This window comes from Hemicordylus capensis, chromosome 2 (assembly GCF_027244095.1).
Source record: "Hemicordylus capensis ecotype Gifberg chromosome 2, rHemCap1.1.pri, whole genome shotgun sequence".
NCBI classification, from domain to species: Eukaryota; Metazoa; Chordata; class Lepidosauria; order Squamata; family Cordylidae; genus Hemicordylus; species Hemicordylus capensis.
The window spans coordinates 383,803,175-383,829,468 of record NC_069658.1 but is presented as its reverse complement, the minus strand read 5'-3'; the positions used below and the strand labels follow the sequence as shown (position 1 = coordinate 383,829,468).

General features: G+C 44.9%; 1 protein-coding gene across 1 annotated transcript; it reads right to left on the bottom strand.

Annotated features, from left to right (window-relative positions):
* Positions 1-1,920: 1,920 nt before the first annotated feature.
* LOC128343349 (cytochrome P450 2B4-like) lies at positions 1,921-25,646 on the bottom strand. Its single transcript, XM_053292264.1, has 9 exons — positions 25,413-25,646; positions 21,286-21,448; positions 18,930-19,079; positions 15,472-15,632; positions 11,775-11,951; positions 10,323-10,464; positions 7,368-7,555; positions 4,063-4,204; positions 1,921-2,315 (listed from the first exon to the last, which is right to left on the bottom strand). Exons 1-9 carry the CDS (start codon positions 25,587-25,589, stop codon positions 2,119-2,121), a joined length of 1,497 nt encoding a protein of 498 aa, XP_053148239.1. The 5' UTR covers positions 25,590-25,646; the 3' UTR covers positions 1,921-2,118.
* Positions 25,647-26,294: the final 648 nt, after the last annotated feature.

Below are 26,294 nucleotides of genomic sequence, written 5' to 3'. Positions count from 1 at the left end.
CAAGGATGCAAGTAGTGATTCAAATCAGAAGGATGAAAAGGTAAGGGGGAGGTTTGCTTTCTTTCTTGCCCTCTGTGTCTGGCTGGCATGGCAGGAAGGAAGGACTGGGCCACGGGTGGTTGTAAAGATGAGCTCCACTGTTTCCAGTGGCTTTCCTGCCATCATCTTCTTCTGGGAGGCTTTATCTATTTGCTTTTTGGGGTATTGTGGAGGAGGATTCAGAATAGCAGAGTTGCCCAAAGTAACCAAGAGGAAATGGTGGCAACCATTACCTCTGCTTACCTGTACTCCCTCTCTCTCTGGGTAGTATACTACGAGGGTCAGATTCACAGGGTTCAATCCAACCACTGCTACAGGACTCAGAGGAAGAGTACAGGTGGGAGACCAAGATGATGTGGCTGCACCTCTACAACTTTACATGCCTGCACTCTCATCTAGGTGGTGGGGATTGAGCCAGCAAGTACAATATTGGATCAAGAAGTATTCTCTAGCTCAGAGCTGAGTCTTTAGAAGGAGTACAACTTCATCCAAAACAGGTTAAATCCCTAGCCCTGGATAAGCTAATCCCCCTGTCTTATTTGGTTTAAATTTCAGGCTTTGCCATATAGAGAGGGGGGGCAAGGGTGTGTGTGTGTGTGTGTGTGTACACACACACACACACACACACGGGAACACCACGCGGGCTGTGCATCCCATCCAGTGTTCCAAAATATAATTAATTGTAACTGCATTCCAAGCTTGAGAGTGCACAGGTTTGGGGCAAAAGAAACAAATTTATTGCTGAGGCCATTACCACGCTGCATCAGTGTGCACAGGCATAGATCAAAGAGAGTGTCCTAGGGTCCAATCAAAAGGCTAAGTTAATGTCCCATCAGAAAGGATTGTATATAGGGATATAGGGATGTGCGAACCGGCTCAAAATTGAGCCAGTTCATACTTGAGCTGGCCCAGCACGAAGGCTTGCCCTGAACTGGGCCTGGTCTGAGGGCGAGTCAAGCCAAGCCTCACCTCATGAGCTGGCTCAATGGTACACTTGTAAAAGGGAATCCTGAAAAGGGAGCGAAATGTTCTAAGGCTTTTTACTTTTAATAATCGCCACTGTGCCGCGTGATGTCAATGGGTGGAGGAGGGAAGTTTCCAGCCTTTAAAGTAAGTAAGAGTGTGTGTGTGTGTGTGTGTGTGTGTGTGTGTGTGTGTGTGTGTGTGTTTAAACCTTTAAAAAGTGCTGCTGCACAATGGGATGGCAGTTGGGTGAGAGGAAAGTTTTCAGTCTTTAAAGTGTTTGGTTATTTTTACCTTTACAAAGCACTGCTGCACGGCAGGATGTGGCAACGACAGCCACAGCGGCTGGGGAATGGCAGTGGTGAGGGCTCCTTCCTCCTGCCTGCCTGCCTCCCAAATGATAGCTCAGGCCAGCTGCAGCCAATTTCAGGCCTCTCTACACACATAAGCCAGCAACAGATTTCTCTCAGAACTCCAGCACTCTTTCACCCACACTCCCATCCATTCCAGGACCCCTACCCTCAATATAAGGACCTGAGCCCTATACTTGAGAATTCAGAATTGAGTCCCCGGTCTTTTCCCAAGTTTAATCAGAATTAACTGTTACAGGGACAAACTCTTAGTAAGTCCCCCATCCTTTCTTGGTGGCTGAAAATGGCTCTGCATTTGCACACAACCAAAGTTGGAAGCAAGCAGGGTGACACAAGACCCCCAAAATAGGGTTGGTATGTCATACCTAAGCCTGTTTTCCACAGTCTTGGTGATGTGTTTTTTCCCCTTTTTCTTCACTGAAATGTAATGCTTTCTTTCCAACTCAATCAACAAATTATCACACTAACTTCTTTCATGATGACCTAGACAAAAGAAAATGTGAAAACAAGCAAGACAGGCTTTTCAAAACAAAATCAATTTCAGGACTTGATTGTGCGATGCATTTTAATAAATGCAAGTGAGCAAGTTAGGGAAGGAAGGAATGTTTCAGAGTCTATACTTCGCTACTGTCCTAGGATGGCAATAACCATTCATATCTGGGATATTTCCCCTATAAGGTCTGTTTTAACAACTCTGGATTCTTTTGGAGCCATGAGTTCCATCCCTTTTCTTTATGTCGTGCCTCTAGATAGAGCACATTGGACGTCTAATGGCTTGTACTGGGGGGTATACCCCACATTGTCTGTAGTTCGCAATCAAAGACATTAAATCTGTCTCCTTAGTGTCTCCAGCCAGCTGGAAGGTGAAGTTCTGGAGCAGAGTGCTGAAGAAAAGGAAGAGCTCCATCCGGGCCAGTGCCTCCCCTGGGCAGGCCCGCTTCCCTGGGAGAAAACAAAAAGAAACACACAATCAGTAAGCTCTCTCTCTCACACACACACACAGCCATATTGTGCCCAGGAAACATGTTCTGAGCTTTAGGTTGAGCAATCACATGACAGCAAATGGAGCCTGAATGGAGAGGACAGCAATAGGAACAAATTTCAACTGCAGTTATCAGCTGGCACAGATTATTGGCTATGCTTTTCCTCACCATGTTCCTGCCATGCAAACAGTGTCTCCAGAGATCCTTTAGACTTTAGACTGGCAAAACCTCTTCCTCCAAATGTACTAGACAGTGACAGGAAAAAACACCGGCAAGTGGAGACCCCTGCCTCCCTCATCTATACTATGGACTCAGGTGCAGTACACAGAACTAGATTTCCCAGGTTTTCTGGTGTTAGGGGTATTGCCATTTTGAAATTCTAGGCACTAAATGGAGAGAGGGAAAAGTCTACAAAGGTTGTGTGGTCACTGCTACAGATAGGTGTGGTCACCCACACTAGCAGATAGGTTTGGCAAAAGGGAAGGGGATGGATGGACAGAGAGGGGTTATACTCTGACTTGGATTAATTACAGGCTACCTTCGGACATAACACCAAACTGGAGGTAACCATGCCAAAGGTTCAGGATTGTGGCTGTCCAAATCCGTGAACTCGTGGTATCATCACCGAACCGCAGGTTGGTTTTCAACCTGAAACCTGAATTGGAATCTTCAGTTCTGCTTGAGCTTTGCCACCAAAACCTGGGACCCAGAAGCAGCATTGTGTCATCCAGATTCTGCTGCTGTGTAAAAGCAGAGTTGAGAATAGGAAGCTCTGCCCTCTCTCCCTCTCTGATTGGCTGCCTCATCTTTCCTTCATGTGAAGGAGGAAGCCTGTGCAACCACTCCCCACCCCCTTGCAGTCTCCCAGACTGCAGATCGGCATCATCCGGGAGCGTGGCGGGGGGAATGGGGGCAAACTGTGGGTCTGTTGGTCCGGTGGTTTGTCATTATGTAAACCTCTCTGAGACATTTTTGGAAGGGCAGTATAGAAATAAGATAAGATAAGATAAGATAAGATAAGATAGATATGTGCAAGGGAGCCAGGGTCTGTTTGGAGAAGAACTATCAGGCACAAAGCACAAATGGGACACAAGGTGAGGAAGTAAGCCCTCGGAATTTGTCCTAGGACCCCCAAAATTATTGGCATCCCTTCCTCATAGTACAGCCTGCATGCCTGCAAACCAACAGAATCTTCTCTTGCTATTTGCAGAGTCATGAGGATATAGCAAACTGTTTTAACTTGCTTCTAATCGTATTCTGCTTTTTGGCAATGCCCTTGGCACACACAGTGGCAACCTGCTGTTAGCCAAGTCTCTGGAGTTAGAGAGTGAGTATGGAGGCATCATTATGCAATAGTACACAGAGGAATATTTTGTTTAGGATGAAGGATTGCTAAATGCCATTTTAACAGGGGCACTCCCCTTGTCCCATCAATCCAATTCTTCTGCCTGCCACCAGGGCTAAAGAGGTTTCTCTGAACAGTGACCCTAAGGACAGAAAGTGAACAGCTCCTCCTTCTAGCTCCTACCTGCAGTCTCCCCACTCAAGGGCGAGAAAGGGAGAAACACATATGCCCTCCAGCTCCTCCTTCTCTTTAGGCAGCACCAGACCCCTCTCTGAGCCCCAGCACACTCTCTCTCACACACACATCCATCCCCACTCCAGGATCCCAAACCGCAACATGAGAACATGCATCCTATTCTTACCAGCTGAAAAAGGCATGAAGGCATCTCTCTTCCTGAACTCGCCCTTCTCATTCAAGAAATGGCCTGGGTTAAACTTTTCCGGAGTCTCCCATTGGAGGGGGTCAAAGTGCACAGAACTCAACAAGGGAATGACTGAGGTGCCCTTCAAGGGAGAGAAGAGAAACACATCAGCTGTCTCAACTAGATAAATATCTTTTTAGAACCAGGTCTGCCTTCAAGAGAGATAAACTGGGCATGTCCACTCAAAGGAATGGGCCTCCAGAGTGGTGATATAATAGAAAAGGTCTATATAAGGGAATAGTGGGAGTATTAATAGTTCAGACTTTATGCTGGTGCACTCTACATGAGCAAGAGACCTCCACATTTCTTAGAAAATGTTGGCACAACATTTTTCTTCCTTACCCTAAGTATCCTAGGAATGGACTGTATAGAACTCCTCCTGAGAACAGTTTAAATACACAGAACACAGTCACGATTGTGCAAAAATAATACAAGTTTAGTAGTCATAACTCTAGAAGTAGAACATGTAGGTAGCCTCCCCCCTACCTGCAGCAGCGAGGTTGGCATTCCCCTTCCCTTCCCCCCTCCTATCATTGTCAGAGAAGGATGTGAGAGGGACATAAAAGGAAGAGACCTTTTCCCTCACTTCTCTGTTCAGAGAGAGCATTAACTCACATCACAGGCTAAGTAAAAGTCAAGTTAACAGGAAATTTATTATGAACAACAGGAATTTAAAAAGGGTGTTAACCTTTATTTATTTATTTATTTGTTTGTTTGTTTATTACATTTTATATCCCGCTCTTCCTCCAAGGAGCCCAGAGCAGTATACTACATACTTAGGTTTCTCCTCACAACAACCCTGGTGGCGCAGTGGTAAAAGAGCCCCTGGTGGTGCAGTGGTAAAACTGCCGCCCTGTAACCAGAAGGTTACAAGTTCGATCCTGACCAGGGGCTCAAGGTTGACTCAGCCTTCCATCCTTCCGAGGTCGGTAAAATGAGTACCCAGAATGTTGGGGGCAATATGCTAAATCATTGTAAACCACTTAGAGAGCTCCGGCTATAAAGCGGTATATAAATGTAAGTGCTATTGCTATTGCTAACCCTGTGAAGTAGGTTAGGCTGAGTGAGAAGTGACTGGCCCAGAGTCACCCAGCTGAATGGGGATTTGAACTCGGGTCTCCCCGGTCCTAGTCCAGCACTCTAACCACTAGACCACGCTGGCTCTTGATGCTTGAGCAGGTATCTCAGTTTTATTTTCCAAAATAACAAACTTGTCCATGCTACAGCTCCTAATTGTTTCTAGTAGGACAGAGACAAAATAAAGTCCTTGGGGTGAGTCATAGCTCCTGCTTGAGGGTCCCTCCTTCTAGTCTTGTTCCAGACTTCTCTTTAGATTTTCCTTCTGTCAGACAACCAGAGACAAGGTTTGAATTGGTCATCCTTGGCTGTCGGACAGAGCAAGTGAATTTTTCTACTGGTTGCTGAGTAGATTTTTCTGCCCAGAAACCCTGAGATCTCATGCTGCTGTGCTCTTAGGCTAGTCTCCTCTGATGCTCAGGGGGAAATCAGAAATAATAAGGAAAGTGCAGAGATGGGCAGTATCTAAAGAATTAAAAATACATATTTTTCAATAGTTTTGTATTTTGTATCGAAAATACTTTTCAGAAAAGTATTTTGTATCGAAAATTTGCTCAGGTATTTTATACATTTAAAATACATTGCCGATACCAAAATGCTTCTCAGCCAATCATTGCTTTGCTTTCTTGCTGCAGGGGCAGCCTTTCTATTGCAATCAGGTGGCCCATTGGCTTCCAAGCATTTTCGTGTATATGCTCTGGAACATAAGACCAAGGCCTATCTAGTCTAGCATCCTGTTTCACACAGTGGCCCACCAAATGCCTCTGGGAAGCCCACAGGCAAGAGCTGTGGGTATGTCCTGTCTCTTGCTGTTGCTTCCCTGTAACTGGTATTCAGAGGCATCTTGCCTCTGAGGCTGGAGGTGGCCTTTGGTCATTGATAGACCTGTCCTCCATGAATTTGTCTATGCCTCTTTTAAACCCAGCCAGACTAGAGGACATCACCACATCCCATGGCAGATAATTCCATAGATTAATTATGCACTGTATGAAAAAGTACTTGCTTTTGTTGGTCCTAAATTTCTCGGGCTTCAGTTTCATGGTATGACCCCTGGTTTTAGTGTTTTGAGAAAGGGAGAAAAAATTCTCTCTGTCCACTCTCTCTCCTCCATGCATAATTTTATACACCTCTATCATGTCTCCCCATAGTTGCCTCTTTTCCAAACTAAAGAGCCCCAGGTATTGTAGCCTTGCTTCATAAGGAAAGTGCTCTAGGCCCCTGATCATGTTGGTTGCCCTCTTCTGCACCTTTTCCTGTTCTATATGAGCCCCTGGTGGCACAGTGGTAAAACTGCTGCCCTGTAACCAGAAGGTTACATGTTCGATCCTGACCAGGGGCTCAAGGTTGACTCAGCCTTCCATCCTTCCGAGGTCGGTAAAATGAGTACCCAGAATGTTGGGGGCAATATGCTAAATCATTGTAAACCGCTTAGAGAGCTCTGGCTATAGAGCGGTATATAAATGTAAGTGCTATTGCTATTGCTATTGTAAGTGCTATAATGTCCTTTTTAAGATATGGTGATCAGAACTGCACACCGTACTCCAAATGTAGCTGCACTATAGTTTTGTATAAGGGCATTATAACATTAGCAGTTTTATTTTCAAGCCCCTTCCTAATTATTCCAAGCATGGAATTGGCTTTTTTCACAGCCGCCACACATTGAGTCAACACTTTCAATGAGCTGTCCACTATGACCCCAAGATCCCTCTCCTGGTCAGCCACTGACAGCTCAGACCCCATCAACACATCACGTTGCACTAACATTGAGTCGCATTTGCTATCGTGTTGCCTACTCCCCCAGTATGTAGAGATTCTTTTGGAGCTCCTCGCAATCTCTTTTGGGTTTCACTACCCTAAATACTTTGGTATCATCTGAAAATGTGGACACCTCGGTTCTTACCACAATTTCTAGATCATCTATGAACAAGTTAGAGCACTGGTCTCAGAATTGATCCCTGGAGGACCCCACTTCTTTCTTCCCTCCATTGTGAAAATTGTCCATTTATTCCTACTCTCTGTTTCCTGTCCTTCAACCTGTTACCAATCCACACATGACCATGTCCCCTTATTCCATGACTGCTAAGTTTTCTCAAGAGCCTTTGATGAGGAACTTTGTCGAAAGCCTTTTCTTCACTACAATGCCTTGATAATTTGTCAAGTCATCACACCTGAGGAATGATGTAGCCTTTGAACTTTGTATGACTAGTTGTGGCACGTGGAAGGACTTCAAGGCTCGTTTCCTCATATCGTTGAATCTCGTGGATGACTGCATTGGTGAAGGGCATCTTCATACGATCTTCCATGCCAGGGGTACGGTTAGCACCTACCACCTGATCGATCTCCTGCTGGACTTTTGCTGTAATGAATACGATTAGAAGATACACTTCCCGAATTCTCATATCCTTTCTTCTCTGGCACAGTGCTAGCCTAAGACATACTTAGAGGGGAGGCAAGCCTAAAACTGATAGGCATATCCTTCTGGACTGGGACTCATTTTTTTTAAAAAAAATGTCATACTGAGATGGAATTTATAGAAAGGAAAATGGCACCCCTTCTGGAATTTGTTCCCCAAAGTGGACCACTTTATGATGGCCAAGAAAAAAAGAAATCAGCCAAACTGACACACAAATCCTCCAGCACACCCCTTCTCACCTTAACCCACTGGGAATAGATTTTTACATGTTCAGGTTGGTTGAGATATGGCCTCTTGAACACACTCTTTAACAATGGGGCATGACATGTCCGGCACATATTGGCAGGTGCCACTTCACTCAGGATCCAAAGGAAGGGGAAGAAGAAGTAGGGACTGAAGGACACTTATCTTGATACACATGAACAAATTTCCTGGGCAACGTTAGTGGGATGGACTCCTAAGTCACTAGAAGACATATGAGACCCTTTACATGCAGAACATTGCAGGTTCCGTCTCTGGCTGAGATGTCCTGTCCTTCAGTCTCTGGCTGAGATGTCCTTATTGTCCTATCTTCAAGTAAGGGTGGGAAACACCTGATGGGAACTCTGGAGAGCTGCTGCCATTCCGAATAGACAATACTGAACCAGAGACACACATATCAAACAGTATATAAAGATTTGTTTTGTTTTATTTATATACCGACTGACTCCAAAGGCTCTAGGCAGTTCACAAGATATGATAGATAGATAGATAGACAGACAGATAGACTGACAGACCAATGGTCTGACATTGGTACATAGCAGCTCCCTATGGAACATGTTTTTTTCTGACTAAGAGGCTGGCTTTTGCTGGCACCAGCAAGATCCCCAAGAAGTCAGGGTTGAGTGATTTAAAAAGCGATTCAGGCAGGGGCGTAGTTAGGGGAGAGGGGGCCCATGTTCGCCCCTCTCCCTAATGGTCTCACAGAGTGAGGGAGAAAATGAAGAAAATAGGGAGGGGTGGAGCTTGGGGGCCCGGGTTCTTTGAACCCAATTACAGCTATGCAATTCTTTGAACCCAATTACAGCTACCCAATTACAGCTATGCCCCTGAATTCAGGGCTTTGCTCCAAAGGAAGAGAATAGAAAATGTTGCACTCTCGTCACATTACAACTCAGGATCACCTAATGAAATCAATAGGCATTAGGATTAAGAGTAGGTTTCCGTAGGTCACTTCTTAATATATTTCATACAGTGCAAAGTGAACATGCAATTCCCTGCCACAAGATGGCCATTAGCTTAGATGTCTCCTAAAAGGACCAGACACACTCATGGAGGCTTGATCTATTAAAGGCCATTATCCATAAGTAGCTGATGAAGCCTCCATGTTGAGAGAGAGTATACAGATGAAAAAGAGAAGCTGGGGACAAATAACAACAGTAGAAGACTGTGGACTTCATGAGCCAGATACCTTTTTAGTTTTACAGTTTTCGATTATTGGGGGAGGGGGTTCCCATTGGCATGCTTTAATGCTCTCCAATCAGCTTTGCTTGAGGGACAATATCAGAACATTCCTTACAAAGAGCGTCTCTGTTCATATGAGGCAGGTGCAGTGGAAACTATAGGACATGTACTCTTGTATTGTTCTTAGTACCCAGATATTCGTTCTTTTTTTATTTCGTCTATTTTAGTTAAAATGCCAGGCAGGTCTGGTGAGTTTTATCTATCCTTCCTCTTATCGGATCAGAATCCATGTATTTCTGATAGAGTTGCCAAGTTTGTTTCAGCTGCTTGCAGTACCCGACATAAACTGACTAAAATGATAAAACTGGAAAGCTTTCCCCCTGCTTTTGTGTCTCTAACTGTTGTTAATGATTTCACATGATGGCTTTTGTAGTTAGGAATTAAGGATGACATTGCATGTTTTTGTATATGTATTTTCTGCTGGTCTACAACTGTAATAAACTACTACTACTTCATGGCCCACTTTAGAGGTTCCCAGAGACATCTGGTAGCTGATTATTGGGAAAATAATGCTGGACTTGAGGGACCTCAGTCTGATCCAAAAAGGCTCTCCTTGTTCTGTGAAGCCTTTGGCCGAATCTCTTAGTCTACAGCCTATACTATAATGAAGTCCAAGTACAAAAAATAACCATCTGTTCTTGCCCTCTCTCATTTTCGAACAGTTACAAAGCAAAACCGTCCCCACCCATAGCTGGGGTAGGGTGAACTGTTGTGTCAACACCATTCACACACTCAGTCTCCCCTGGGCTTATTTCCCTCTGGCCAGTTGCTTGCTTCACAATATCCCATCTGGTCTTATATCACTCATCTCGTGGAGTTCCACCATGGGTCACTGCCCTTTGCCACTCTACTGTTGGACCTCTGCCATGGATCATTTCGAATTATCCATTGAAAATTCATCACACTAAAATTGTCCTACCCACTATGCATTTTCCACACAGAAATACTGTAATGCCAACTTAAACTAGTAGAGAGGAGGGAGAGATGGCACAGAGAAATCTGCTTGTTACAACTGCTCCATTTTAAAGCTGCAGGGATGAAATGATTCTGAGCAAAGTAAATTCTTTGAAAACACATTTATAGGAACTATTCACACACTTGATCTGGAGGCCTTTTCTGGGTTTTTGTTATTGTTTTCTCTAGTAATTAATGGTGACTCCTATAGGAGCCCAGTCACCTTCACAGTAGTTTTTTTTAAGCTTCCTACCTTGAATGTTTGGAAACTTGGCCATAGCCAAAAGGCTACGTAGCACGGCTTGGCTTGTGGTTGATGTACCAGCAAAAAAGAGCTCTATGACGGTCATGACAAGATCTTCATGACTTAAGATGTCCTCAGTGGACTTTTGGTCCTGTAAAATAAGGTGGAAGAATAAGGCGAGAATGATCAATTACATTTGAAAGAAGGATGCAGACACTGCCCCATCTCAGTAGGTTGCAATGTTCCTGATGGAGATTCCCCAATTTCACCAAAATAGTTTAATTCTATCACTTGCATTAACAACAGTGCCCCCTCCCTCTGCAGTCTGGGGAGCACAATAGTCTTTAGCAGCCCCCACACCTTGAAAAGGAAGATCAGCATAAAATGCAAAAACCATGTGGAACGGGGCATCAGCTTTACCCCTGCTAACTGAGCAAAGAGGCATCCTTTAAAGTGGCAATTCTCTTATATAGTGCAGGCAGCAACTGTTCCCACTGAGCCTCAGTACTGTGTGTGTGTTGTGTTGTGTTGTGTGTGTGTGTGTGTGTGTGTGTTTTAAAAATTGTGAGCTTTTTGGAGACTGAGAATCTGCTTGTTTTTCTATGGCAACGACTTTGAGAAATGCTTTTTGTAGAAAAGTGGTATATCCATATTCATAGTAGTAGGGATGTGCAAACAGGTTCAATGTCAAACATGTTCGGCATCAAGCCTGTTTGGTTTGATGGTCTGATATTGAACTGAACCCACCCAACCCTGGTTTGGTTAATCATCAGATCAAACCTCCCCGCCCTCCCCACCCCCAACCCCCGGCCATTTGCAGAAATTTGCAAAAAAAAAAAAAAAAAAATTTGAACTCCCTCCCTCCAGGAGGCTTTTCCCAGTCTGTGGAGGAAGGTTCTCCGTTGAGTTCCCTCTCCCCCCACTGGCCTCAATTATGCTCCCAATCACCTGATTCAGGGGGTCTTCTGCCCATTCTGGGCATCACCCCCATGGCTGTGGCCATTTTGGAGGCCACCGCACAAGCCCAATGGCCCTCTGCATGGCCTGGGTCATGACCTGGCCATGCAGAGGCCCAATGAGCATGTGCAGAGGCCTCCAAAATGGCTGCTGCCACAGGGATGAGGCCCAGAATGGGCTGAAGACCATCCAAACCGGGCAATTAAGAGCATGATGGAGGCTGTTGGGGGAGGGGGAACTTCCAGAGATGCCCCCCCCCGACAGCCTCAGAGAAGCCTCCGAGAGAGGATGAGTAAAAAGAATGTTTTTTTTTTTAAATGTGACCCCCGCCCAAACTGAACTGAACTGAACTGGAGGAGTTCGAGGGGGCACAGAACCGAACCAGGCCAACTGGTTTTGTGCACACCCCTACATAGTAGAAGTAGTATCTTTCACATTTATCTTTAAATGAGAGAAGATCATTGAACTTAGGGAACTATGGAAATAAGTTGTGTATCTCCCTACATTCTCAAACCGGGCAAGGAAGCAGTCAATATAGTCACGAGGGTTTTGAGGATCCAGGGTCTGCCGGTGTGACTCCACCTTCTCATGAATGAAAGCATACATCTTTTCACCAAGAGCTGCAGTCTTCTTATGCCATCCTGGCATATAGTCCATTAGTTTTGGGTTAAGTCTGTATATCTGAAATACAGATTATACATACTGAATTACATACTGTGAGATTATCCTTTTGGATCTGCAGCATTAACCTTTCCCTCCGTAGAATATTCAAATTAAGAGGATGAATTCAGAGCGACCTGTAAGAACACCATGTAGCCACCTGCATCTACCTTTCATATAATATCCTGAGCTATATCCATACAGCTCTTTTCCTTAGCCAACACATAGTCCCTAGAGCTAAATGTTTTCAAAACTCTCTCTGTTTTGATGCATCACAGAAATATGGAACTGGAAAGGAGCATAAAGCTAACATGTTCAAAATTCCCAGCTCTGCAAACCAAAGCCTTCCACACCATAAGAAAATAAGAACAGCTCTGCTGCATCAGGCTGAAGGCCTATGTAGTCCAGCATTCTGTTTCACACAGAGGCCCACCAGATGCCTCTGAAAAGCCGATGGGCAAGAAGTGAGAGCATGCCCTCTCTTTTGCTGTTGCTCCCCTGCAAGTGTTATTTAGAGGCATCATGCCTCGGAGGCTGCAGGTGGCCTGAAGCCATCAGACTAGTAGCCATTGACAGACCTGTCCTCCATGAATTTGTATAAGCCCCTTTTACAGCCACCCAAGCTGGTGGCCATCGCCACATCCCATGGCAGAGAATTCCACAGAATGATTATGCACTGTGTAAAAATGTACTTCTTTTCGTTGGTCCTAAATTTCCTGGGCTTCTGTTTCAAGGGATGACCTCTGGTTTTAGTGTTGTGAGAGAGGGAGAAAAATTCCATGCATAATTTTATACACCTCTATCATGTCTCCCCATAGTTGCTTCTTTTTCAAACTAAAAAGCCAGAGATGCTGTAGCCTTGCCTTGTAAGGAAGATGCTCCAGGCCCCGATCCATGCTCCATGGCCCCTGGTTTCTATCTTCTGCACATTTTCCAATTCTGCAATGTCCTTCTTACGATACAGTGACTAGAACTTTATGCAATACTCCAAATGTGGCTGTACCATAGATTTGTATAAGGATATTATAATATTAGCATTTTTATTTTCAGTCCCCTTCCTAATGATCCCTAGCATGGAGTTTGCACTTTTTACAGCTGCCGCACACTGAGTCTACACATTCATTGAGCTGTCCACCATGACCTCAAGATCCCTCTCCTGGTCAGTCACAGACAGCTCAGACCCCATCAGGGTACATGTGAAGTTGGGGTTTTTTTTTGCCCCAATATGCATCACTTTACACTTGCTTACATCGAATTGCATTTGCTATTTGATTTGCCCACTCACCCAGTTTGGAGAGACCCTTTCAGAGCTCCTCACAATCTGTTTTGGATTACACTACCCTAAATAGTTTAGTGTCATCTGCATATTTGGTGATTTCATTGCCAAATGAACTTCTAGATTATTTATGAACAAGTTAAAGAGCAGTGGTCCCAGTACTTATCCCTGGGAGACCCCACTTCTTGCTTTCCTCCATTGTGAAATCTGTCCATTTATTCTGCTTCCTGTCCTTCAACCAGTTACCAATCCACACATGAACCTGTCCCATTATCCCAAGATTCAAAGATTGAAAAGTTAAAGAAGCAATATAAATTGTAAAGGGATAATAATATAAAGCATATAGGGGCAATTAACATTTCCATCTCTTCTCTAAATAGCATGAATATTTCACATTAAGATGGTCACCTTAATTTCTGTACCATTTAAGGAGTAAAGACTTCATCCAATCTTGTATATTATCCCATCTTTACAAATTGTGCTCCATACTTTTACACTTTTCCTTGGTCTTTCAGCTTGCCAGAGTGATGCACCGAGAAAGGAATTCAACAAGTGCAGTTTACCTAATAAACCTCTTAGAGAACCTCCTGATGAATTTCCACCAGATGCATCTCTAAAAGGCACAGTGCTTCCTCAAAGCTCCACCTATTGTATTAAAGCTGAGGCAGAAAACCAACAAATCTAGAATACATCCATAAACATATGCTGTTTGATTTCTGATTGATGCATCAGGTAGCATCACATGTCAAAGAGAACTGACACATCATGCACGGGGGCCCAGCTTTCAATGCTGGGAAGGCTATGCCTACATTGGTCATGTCATCTGAACCTGCCAGTGACAGCATATCTTGCCCTACTTGTGTTCTGGAAGCCGACATCTGTAAGCAACTTCAAATTCTACTCAGCTTCCAGGCCACAAGTAGCACATGATATAATGATACTGGCAGGCTTGGACAACACACCCCATGTCCGCATTGCTATCCTGACACTGGAAGTTGGGCTCCTGTGCACACTCCGGGAACTGGAGGTTTGGACAAGCTGCCAGTTCTCCTTGATGTGTGAAGCCTCCCATAATGACATTATTCAGAGCATCCTGCTTTTTACCTAGCTAATGTGTGCCAAATTTCAGGCAGATGGCATGAATGGCTCCAATGTATGTGGGAAAGAATGTTCAGCTCAAACAGTTTCCTTCTTATTCTGATGGGCAGGAAGCAACCATTGTTTCTGTGGACAAGCTTTCTGTCATAGAAGTGTCAAGCCTTGCTTCTTCTAGAAGCAAGTGTTGGGTCTGACCTGATAATTGATGAGCAGCTGTTAGGTTCCCAAGGGCACCATCCAGGGCATCCAGGGCTGCACAACGTCAGCCCTCCAGCTGGTTTTGGACTACAACTCCCATAAAACCCAGCCACAGTAGCCACAGTTAGAGATTATGGGAATTGCAGGCCAACATCCACAGGGGAGCCAAAGTTGTGCAGCTCTAATCTAGAGCAATAGTACAGATCTAGAGCAATAGTACTGACCATGCTAATGGGAACTTGTTTTGGCTATTCCCAGGTAGTCCTTCAAACACTACAGCAGGACTGCACAACTTTGGTCCTCCTGCACATGTTAGACTACAATTCCCATAACCTCTAACTATTAGGCACTGTGGCTGGGGACATTAGGAGTTGTAATCCAAAAGTAGTTGTGCAGCCCTGCACTATAGAAACCTACAAGAGCAAGAGACAATCCCGATCTAGAGTCTGGGAGATTGGAAGTGGGAAGGAACTGGTTGTGCAGGCTTCATCTTTCTCATGAAGGAAAAGCCATAGCAGCAAATTGGAGAAATAGATATGGTAGAGCTTCCTACCCTCATCTCCGATTTCAAACAGTGACAGCCTTTGGAAAATACAATGCCACTTTCTGACCGAAGTGCAAATGGGGATTCAATTTCAGGTTTGGGGTCAGAAACTTATGCTTAGCGCTTTTCTTATGGAACAGCTTTTAGAGCAGAGCAGCTGAATGATAAAGGGTAAGCCTCCAGGGTTGGATATGTTAACTACAGCAAATGATAAACCCTTTTGTATAAGGAGGTGATTATTCAACTCTTACTCAAATAAATAGGAAAAGCATGAAGAAACACACCAGAACACCATCACCATCTATCATACTCTGAAAGAATCTTTGGAAACACTTTCACTTGTTTTTATGAATAAACAGAACTAGTTGAAATGTTCCAGAAGTGGAAGAAGATCCTCCGTTTCAACACAGAGAACAGCAACATACCCGCCCTGAAGTACTACGAATAAAACGTAAGCGTTCCGCCACAATGTGCTGTTGCTCTAGGAAGGCCTGGTCTCTGTAGTCAAACCGATTCCCAAAGACCACTGAGCAGATCACATTTGAAACAGTACTTGTGATGATCTTTGTTGGATCAAAAGCCTGCCCTGCAGGGGTGACAAAACACAGTGAGGGGATGTGGTAGGATGAATCCCCCCACTCCCTACTACAAAAATAACACCAACAACTCTTTAGTATCCCTAGCCTATTTGTCCTGAGTATGAACTAATACTGAAATCCTTTAAATATTAAAATGCTGCACTAATGGCACCCTTCAAATCCTAGCCTCATCCTCTCTCTTGAAAATATCGTGTGAAAATGATCCTGCAGCTACAGTACTGTCGGCAGTTTCAATTGGTGTACAAGACCACCCTGAGTAAAAATAGCAAAGAGCATTAAAATTGCACCAAAATAATTGCTTTGTCTTCACTCACAGTACTTAGGGTATGTTCTGCTCCCTTTCTACATTTCTCAGTGGATACTTCTGGGAACTGGAGATTGCTGACATCTCTAGCAGGGGTTCCACAAGGGGCTTTTATCTCCCCTAGGAAAATTGCTGCTCACCCACTTTCAACAATTCAATTGGGAATACCACCCCGATCTTATCCATTTATTTAACGTATTTGTATACTGCCCAAAACGCAAGTCATCTTCTTTTCCTAATGCCACTCACAATGACTTATAATATCATATATACCTTCCCCTATACCAGTGGGTGGGGTTGGATGTGCCTGATAAAAGGAGGGTAAGAAAATGAAGTGTTCAGGCCAAGAGACAGCAGGAGAGCAAATGCTGCTAGGGAACTGGATAAGCTATGGTTCTTATCAACGTTATTTCGAGTCCACCTTAAAATCACTCAGTGAAGGAACCTCCAATCTCACTTTGAATTTAAACAGTAAGCAAAATCTGATGAAAATTCATGGATGTGTGCAAGACCCCAACCCCCATGGAAATTACTGGAGCCCTCCTGAAACATTTCTTGCTTCCCTCAACAATGTTTCTCCTGGGACGGACTCCTCCCATGAAATTAGACAATATTCCAACAGCAACTCTTCACGAGGGACTTTTGAGGAGCACAGAAGCAGAACTCCCTCATTCACATCTTCCCCATTCACCCCCTCACAGACTTTCCCCACTTGCTCCCTTATCCTCATCCTTCCAGAAGGCAAACAAAACAAGCCCACAGCCTCCAAATTGCTGGGATTGGTTTGGGGTGCCCTGGACTTTCATAAAAAGGAACTACCTCATTCCATTATCATATTTGTTATTGTCAGTTTGCAAATAAAGAGATGAAGCCACAGATCCTTCTGCACTGTAACGAACTGATGCTGAGTATACAGATCAAAAACAGGGGAGGAAGAGTTAACAGTCATCCTTCTCCAGAAAACTGGTGCCTTGGATGATGAACATCCCAGAGACACTGAACACATGCAAAACTAGCACAGCCTACTTGCTGCTGCTGTTCAGTAATGCTTCCCCCCTTCAATGCAACCTGCTGCACAGAAGTGCAGGAAGAGCAGAATTTTAATTGGGGGGCATTGAGAGCAATATTTTATATGTCTCCCATAGTGTAAGATCCCACTTCAATTCCCAGTTAAATTAATCATAGGGGAAATTCCCAGAACTAAAGCAGTTTGTGATCAAGAGTGATGAACAAATTTGGCTTGTAATATCTAGTGCTGCTCTATGAAGACCATGAGGCGATTCTCACGACTGCCAAAAAGCAGGCTAAGGAAGCCTAGACCACTTTTGGGTGGCCGTGTGCTGCAACGGAAGCCGCGCAGCTCCCGACAGCAAACCCCGCTAATTCCCCCTCCCCTTAGCCCAGGTTAGCAGAGTGAGCGCTCCGCTAACCTGGGTTTTTTGGTCGTGTGTTGCCGCGCCGCAGCACCACGGCGCACCAACACATGAGGAGACCCCCGGACGGGAGGCTGCAAGCAGCCTCCCAGGCTCCAGGGTGTCTCCAAGATGCCCCGCTCACTCGCACGGGGCATCCTGGAATTTCCAGGGGCCACATGACCCCCGCAGTCCCCGCTGGCTCCCTAACGGAGCCGGCAGTCATGTGGGCGGCTGATCCAGCTGCCCAGGGCTTCCTGCCTGCTCGTTTGCAGGGAGAGCGGGCTAAGCCCACTCTCCCCGCAAACCCCCTAGAGGCGAGTCTCACTGATCGTGAGACTCTCCTCCACATCTCCTTTTCATGATGCCTACTTCTGGGTAAAGTAAAGTAAAGTTGTGCCGTCGAGTCAGTGTTGACTCCTGGTGACCACAGAGCCATGTGGTTTTCTTTTGGTAGAATACAGGGGGGGCGGGTAACCTTTGCCTCCTCCCGTGCAGTGTGAGATTATGCCTTTCAGTACTTTCCTATATTGCTGCTGCCGGATATAGGTGTCTCCCATATTCTAGAGAAGCATACCAGCGCGGATTTGAACCAGCAACCTCTTACTCGCTAGGCAAGTAATTTCTGCTATATTGTAGACAGTTTTTTCTCTACAACTCTTTCTCATTCTCTTCTTTCCTCATCAGCAATGGCAGCAACTCACTCTCCCTTCAACCACCTCCTCTACCAACCACTACCATCTACCATCAGCAGGACCAGACTACTCTCTCTCTCTCTCTCTCTCTCTCTCTCTCTCTCTCCCCGCCTTCAGACATAACACACAACTGCAGAGAGTAGGGGGAACTGGCTGCCAGGGCGTCCTTCTTTTCCAAAGGACATCCCTGGCAGCCAACAGCAGACAGAGTGAGTGAGGAGCTTCCTCCCTCAATTCCAGTCGCAGGAGGAGGAAACCACAGTTCCAGCATTTGGACATAATGCTGGCACCACAGAACTGGACCTGGAGGCAATGAAACTGAGTGAAAACCTAAGGTATAGAGTAGAGGTTTTTTCTGAATAAAACAGAAGTTGCCCTTATTCAGAAGTACAGCTAATGAAACCAGAGGTGAAGGGACCTCCAGTTATGTGTTACATGCAAATTCGGCCTCTTTCTCTCTCCCTTCTTGCCCTTGCAGTTATAACACTGTTGCATCAGGTGACAGGGAAGAGGGAGAGGATGAGACCACCCCTCCCTCCCTCCTTCCCTTCTATCATCAGGGAGGAGTGGGAAGAGACAAAGCTGCATCTCTCCCTGTTGCATCAGTAGCAGATAGATTTGAGGGTGGGAGAGGAGAGTTAATTGTCCAGTTCAGATTTAAATCTAAACTGAAGATTAGTTCAGGAAACCAGAATGCTTGCCTTACTGCTACTGAAATCAAGCATTACCAGTTACCAAGGCTTGGACTCTGATCCAAAAACATGATGAAATTTGGCAACCTCTCTAATTAACATCCCTCTCCCTGATACAATATGGTTCCTGTCCTGGCAGACTGCTTTCTGCTCCTTTGGAGGATGTTGGGCTCTAGAGAACCTTGTGTGGCTGCCATTTCCTCCACCAGGTAACGCGCTTCCAACTGCACCCTCTCAGACATCGTCCTCTTCCCCATCCCGAAGTTTCGCAGTGTGGAAAGAGTGAACCGGCGGATCTCCCTCCATTTTGTGTCATTTGTAGTTGCCATCCCTGAAAGCAGACAGTTGGAAATCATTTTGTCAGTTCTCAATATTCAGAATCCAGAAAAATGTTTCTACGTGAGAGATGGATATTTGGTGCTTGTCCAGTTCACACTATATTTATTTTATTAATATATTTACATACCACATTTTGAAATAAAGATTTCACAAGGTGGTTTACATTTTCTCATTTGTATCTACATTTTTTAAAAACTAGATGTTTCCATTCTCTCATGGTCTTGGGAGGGAAAGGGTCTAGTGCTGAGAATGAAGCTAGTTGTGTGTGATCGTTAGTATCAAAACAGAAATAAGGCAGATTTATTCTTCCATTTATTTATTTTATTATATTTGTATATCACCCCAAATTTAACACATCTGTGTGGTTTGCAGCATAAAAAAATTAAAACATTAAAATAATTTAAAACCACAATTCTAATTAAAAAGCTGGAGTGAATAAATGTGTCTTTAAGGATTTTTAAAAGGTTGTCAGAGATGGGGAGGCTCTTATTCCAGCAGGGAGCACATTCCAAAGTCTTGAGAATGATTTAGACAGGTGTCCAGCTATGTGTGTCTGCATCCCTTCGTCCAGCCTACCGGGGCACGCTGAGTCCGGCCTCAGAGCAGGGACAAGGATGGGGAGGGGTTGAGCATCACCCAGCATCTCTGTCCCAGGCTGTCTGTTCCTTGTGCTGGCCTCTCTCCAGAGGGCCCCAGCACTCACCACCCACCTCCTTCTCATCCTCGGCCAGCTGTTTATATGCCCTTTACAAGCCATTCACCCACCCCCAATTATGGGGCCAACGTCCCTCTTTATCCCTGGCAGTAGTGCTCCCTGCTGCTCTCGTTTCTGTTCCTCCCTCCTCCCCTTCAAATCCCCTCCCTTTGGGAGGTGCACTGATGACATAATTCTCACGTGCCTCCCCCTGGGCCCTCCCTGGGCCCGGTCCGCTCCATTCCAGCTCTCTGGGTGAGGCTTTGTCCCGCTGTGGGTTGTGTAGGCCTGCCAGGTCTGTGCTTTGGCCCATTGTCTCACCTCCCTCTGTCTCCTCTTGCCCTCTACCCAGCTCCTCAGCCTCAAGACGCTGCCTGGCCCCATCCTTGGAGGTAAGGACAGCTGGTGTGGCTGGACAACAGTATATCACCTCTATGCAGTTCCCTTCCTCCAGTCCACGTTGGTGGCTATTGGTTGGCGGCACATAGGTTGGTGACATCTTGTGGGTCAGGGTGGCATCAGGAATGGCTAGGTTGGACACCCGAAGAGGTGCTACCTGGCCATCATACCTACCCAGCTGACCCCTGAACCTCTCGTACCCACTCCAATATCCAGTGGCAACACTGGTGTGTATCAACGAATAGACTTGCACCATCCCTGCCTTCACCTGGTATCCCCAGTCAGCCAATGAGAATGCTCCCCAGAGCCCTCTATTGTTGACATTGTCCTCTTCCTCCTACTCTACGAGGGTGGGGGGAGCAGTGGACGCCCTTGCTGATGTTGGTTTCTGTCCCCATTTTCCAATAAACTGAATGAGCCAATGTGTCATTGTGGGACCTAAGGTAAGGTTTTGACACAAGGCCTCCCGGAACCTTGTGCAGCCACCAGTGTGGATGGATAAGGAAGAACTCGGTGCAGAGTTATTCTTTTCAGGGAATGTTTTCAGGATTCTTCTAAGTCCAGCGTTACCAGAAGGTGGGGGAGGGGGAAAGACTTCCCTGGATTGGGAATGTGGTTGTTGTTGTTTTTCTTAACCAAAGTTATTATCAAAATTGGTTATTTGCCCCACATTGCATATAACAGGAACTATCACTTTCCTGGAAGTGTGTCTTAGTGCCAAAGTAGGCATGACATGGGACATCCACAGTTAGGATCATCCTTTTATAAACAAATAAATATTAATAGCATCCATGGGGGTGCAGCCAATCCAGGTTGAGCATTTGTGCTTGTGGGGGAAATTAGTGGGTGGAGGGCAGCAATTTTAATTGGGAGAATAACATAGAAGTAATGGCAAGCAATCCCCCTGGTGCTGTCATCCCAATTGGAACTCCTGCCCCCAATGCAGCTTTTATTTAGGAAAACAAGCATAGGATATTCTAACTGCAGCAGGTCTCCCACATGATGTCTGGTCATGCCCAGAGTCTTGGAATTGGGAACTAAATCTCAAATCCAGTAAGGGCTCAAACAAACCCAAGAACACGAAAGGAATGGAACCAGGGCTCACCTTCACCTTTTACCCTTCCCATATTAAGTGGGATGAAAGCACGCCCACCAAATTCTTCAGCCTGTTCCACCAAAGCTTCTTTATTCACTTCATATCCACAGAGTACAACTACAGGATTTGATCCCATCCAGACAGTGAAGACATGGCCATATTTTTCAATGAGCTGAAAGAGCATGGAACACAAAATTAAATGATATGCTACTTCAAGCAAACGTCAAAAGAAGTGAAGCTGATCCCTGCCTGTACACGAAATGCAGAGATGGCAAATAGATTTACATTTTGGCGTACGCTGATGATTTGATTCTTGCCTATGAGAATCCTGATGACAGCAAGAAAATAATGCATCATCTGAACAGAGATGTGGAAGTCAAGCAACTTGGCAACATTGCACACTACTTGGGCATTCAAGTACAAAGAGAGAAAGATGGAAGTTTCCTCATCAACCAAGAACAGAAAAAAGACTTGATAGACTTGCTCAGACTGGAAAATGCAAATCCTACACCAACTCCAATGGAAGTGAACTACATAAAGCAAGAAGATCAAACTGAGCCACTATCTGACAACCATAGATATCGTGAAGCATTGAGTAAGCTTTTATACATTAGTACACTCACTAGGCCAGATATTAGCACAGCAGTTGGCTTACTTTGTAGAAAGACTGCATCACCAACAGTCAAGGACTGGAATGCAATTAAGAGACTTGTTAGGTACCTAAAGGGTACTGCACACTTTAAGCTCAAGCTACCAGCTAATAGTCAACCAAAACTAGAAGCATATGTAGATGCAGACTGGGGTGGAGATATAACAGAAAGGAAATCCACCAGTGGTTACATAATTTTCTATGGAGATGGAGCGATAAGTTGGTAAGCAGAAAGCAAGACATAGTAGCATCATCAACCACTGAAGCGGAATATGTATCAGCTGCACAGGGCTGTCACGAGATACAATGGCTGTGTCAACTACTGAAGGACCTAGGTACAGAGGTACCACAGCCCATACCGGTGTATGAAGACAACCAAAGCTGCATTCAACTCTCCAAACAAGAAGATGTAAAGAGTCGTACCAAACATATTGATGTAAAGTACCATGTAGTGAGAAGTCTGCAGAAAGATGGACTAATCAAGCTGATCTACTGCCCGACAAATGAAATGCTTGCAGATATTCTCACTAAGCCACTAGGGATGGGTCCGGACCGGTCCGGAGGCCATTGAAAAGGCCGCCGGACCGGTCCGGTCCAGAGCTGGGTGGTTCGGTTCGGGGGTGGGGGGTCGCTTTAAGAGCGGCGGGAGGGTTTACTTACCCCTCCCGCCACTTTCCCGCTCTGTCACCGTAAAGTTTAGAGTAATTGGGGCGGCAGGATAGCTCCCTGCCGCCCCTTCCCCGCTGCTCCTCGGCAAACTTCCCAAGAGTGCTTTCCGTGCACGCGCGTGCAAAGCACTCGTGTGAAGTTTGCCCAGGAGCAGCGGGGAAGGGGCGGCAGGGGCGGCAGGGAGGTATCCTGCCGCCCCAATTACTCTAAACTTTACGGCAACAGAGCGGGAAAGTGGCGGGAGGGGTAAGTAAACCCTCACGCCGCTCTTAAAGCGACCCCCCACCCCAGTGCCGGACCGCAGTGTGGCGGTTCCGTGCACACCCCTATAAGCCACTACCAAGACCCTGCTTTGAAAAATTGAGAGAGAAAATGAATCTTATAAACTGAGTAATGAGACATCGAGAGGGCATGTTGGAAGTGAAGGATTCTGCGCTGGCTCATGCCTCAGTGACAGAGTGGAACAGATTAGTGAGTCAGAGGGCTAGAGGGGTCAATACATTGGTCATCCCTTCTCTACTGCTCTGACACTATCTCTTTGATATGTAGATTGCTACTCTCCAGGACTTACTTCCTTTCTTCCTGCCTATTCCTCTTCCCTTTCTTCTCTCTTGCAACACACGTACTCCTCTCTCCCTGCACCATGTGTGCAGAGATGCAGAAATCATCCCTCTGCATCCAGCTAGCTAGCTAGATTAGAGATCCTATCTCTCCACTTTCCTATCTAGAATGGAGTTCTCCAATAAAGACTCCTTATACTGGTTTGAAACTATGAACTGGCTCCAAGTTTCTTTTACTCTCAGCATACACACATGCCTAGGCAGACTCTGCTGTGTTTTGCCTCTGTGCACTCTGCTGTAATAGAAGGGTATCTCTTACCAGAGAGAATTCCTAACAACCTTTATATATATATTTTGTTTTAAGTTGTGCAATAGAATAGTCTGGAGAAGAACCCTAATATTGAAAGGATATGGAGATTTGGGTTTTTTGTTGTTGCTGTTGACCAAGGTATTTTCCAGTTGGGTTTCAGTCTTTAAGGAGTCCTAGATCTTTATAGCAGGGGTGTTTTCAGTTCACTTCTCACTAGTCCTACAGGGAGACCAGTGAGGGCTGCCCCCTCCCCACTTTGATACACCAGATCCTCTCTCTTAATTGCCAGCTTTGGTATAAGCAGCCCTTCCATGTGATGAAGCAAAATAATGGGAGGATTTCAGGATATCTACACTCCTCCTGGCATGTCAATTTGCTTATTGCTTGGGCTGGTAAGGTATTGTATAAACAGAGCCATTGATACTATAAAAGAATTGGGGGGAAGGCTCCAGGAACAGCTTCAGTCAGAGCCAGCAACACTGTCCTTTCCCCATCTTTTCCCCCTTAGCAAAGGCTTGTTCTCCACCCCAGAGGGACAGGGACAGGGACAGGGAAGGAATGCTACACACGATGGCCTTGCCTTTGGGTAGCATATGTGCAGAGGCAGGACTCCTTTCTGCAGAAGGTTCAGTGAGTTGAGTTTGTACATCTCCTTCCTGAATGTTAATGTTAATATAATTTCTAGCCTTCAGATACTGGAACCATGGTGGCATCTCATGGTTCATCTTCTTTTTTACTCCCTCCATACTCCTACATCAGTCATGTTGTACAATATCCCAGTCTCTCACTACCTTTATCTATTTTATCTACAGGGAATTTCCAAGCATTGCTATGGGAAAAAATTGTGTTACTGAAGAGCCCACAGGACTCAATGTCCTCTTCAGTTTGTTCCAAGTTTAGATTATTGCATTAAAATGATATCTCAGATTCTTTGCCAAATTCCAATGTCCACACAAAGTAAATATTTTAGGACACCCTAAAACTATCCTGATCTATGACATAACAGAGATTATTTTCATCTGCCAATCTACCTTCTTATGGGATTGAGTCTTCTCACATAGTAATAATTTGTGATATTGACACATCAACCTTCTCTTAAATCTCAGTCTCTGTAATATTGCCTGTGCCACTTTCAATTTGCTATTGTTCGAAATACATGTATTTAATCAACTTTTGCCATTCTGTTAGGGATATTTTGATATGGTAATTGTCACATTTTCCAAGACAAATAGAATTCTTAGAAGGAAAATTGTATTGCTGCTGTTCTTCATAACCATGACATTAGACCGTCTGAACATCTCTCTTTCTGTGCTCTTCCATAATATCTCAAAAATATCTCATTAAATCTGCTGAATTTGGTGTAAAATCTCAAGGAACAGTTTCAGTCAGAGCTGGCAACGCTGTCCTTTATACATCTTTTCTCCCTGGCAGGGGCGTAGCAAAGTTGGAGTGGGCCCAGAGACAAGATTTTAAAATGGGCCCCCAGCTCACTGAAGTCATATATATATATATATATATATATATATATATATATATATATATACACACACACACACACACACACACACACACACACACACACACACACGCATACCTATGTGCCACATTAGAACATAATCTTTATTTATTTGTTTGTTTGTTTGTTTAAAGGTTTTTTGAATTGTGGACGATGCAAGTCATTTAATGGTACTAGAAAAAGACATGCTGTTCTGGTAGCTCCAGGTCTTAACACTCACATCAGTTTCAGAGGATGAATACAACTGAAGGAAGCCCAGGCGGGTGCGTGGCTGGGGGAGTCAGTCTTGTGACTTGCCTCTGGGGGGGCCCCAAGGCAGTGGGCCCCCAGACAACTGTCTCTCCTTGCCCTATGATAGTTACGCCCCTGCTCCCTGGGCAAAGGCTTGTTCTCCACTGCCAGCGGGACAGGAACAGGGAAGGATGATCTTACCTTTCGGTAGTGTATGTGCAGAGGCAGGACTTCTTTCTGCAGAAGGTTCCCCAAAAAAAGCCAAGGCCTAGGTCCTGGAGGTAGCTGGCTTTGCTTTTTGTACATTTTAAATGATGAAGAGAGCAAAACATAGAGCACAAATGAAAGGAGCAGAAATCCTGCCTCAGCCACTGCCATCTCTAGCTCACTGTACTGGTTCCCAGGGTACACACTAGTTTTGCCTGCCTTGTGACTAGTTTTGTTTAGTATAGTTTTTCAGATGGTGCTTTGACTTATATAGCAACAGAAACAACCTTTCACCCAGCCAGATCTGCTTCAGTAGATCACAAGGTGAGGTGGAGTAGCAAGAATGTTTCAAAGGTCAAAATGCCTCAAAGATCAAACAAAAGTTATGTCAAAGGTTAAAATATTTGCTTGGAGCAGTTTAAAGGTGTCATTAAATGTATAACATAACCCACAACCAGTTAGGTGCATACCTCTGGCAAAGTTTTGTTCTAATTTATTGGACTTTTTCAAAGTTGTAGACTGTATCTACAACAGTTTCCATTCCAGCTGCCATGAAAGGAGATGAATTGATTTATGGCACTATTTCATCATCATCCAAGGGGGTTCCAGGTTCCGGTGTTGGCGAGCACAGACGCAGCTATCTGAGCGCCTGCTGAAGATAATGAATTTAAACAAATGAATGCAAACAAACGGAGATTTAACGGAAAAAGCTGGCCAAAGGTTTAGGACTTTGATATTTGTTTTCAAATGCGAATCGCCGATACAAGGTTGGTTAGCTATGCCTATGTGGATTTAATTCCTGAAGCCTTGAAGTCTTTGCTCATCCATTAATGCTGCTAACGGCTTGGTTGGTGTTTTTGTCTTTTTTCTCTTAAA

Coding starts and splice junctions, on each gene's coding strand:
- LOC128343349 (XM_053292264.1), bottom strand. CDS start 25,589: ATGGCAGTGGCTGAGGCAGGATTTCTGCTCCTTTCATTTGTGCTCTAT. Junction 10,465..11,774: donor TCCTTGCCCGGTTTGAGAAT/GTAGGGAGATAC, acceptor CTTATTTTACAG/GACCAAAAGTCCACTGAGGA. Junction 4,205..7,367: donor AAGGCTACATCATTCCTCAG/GTGTGATGACTT, acceptor TCTCCCTTGAAG/GGCACCTCAGTCATTCCCTT.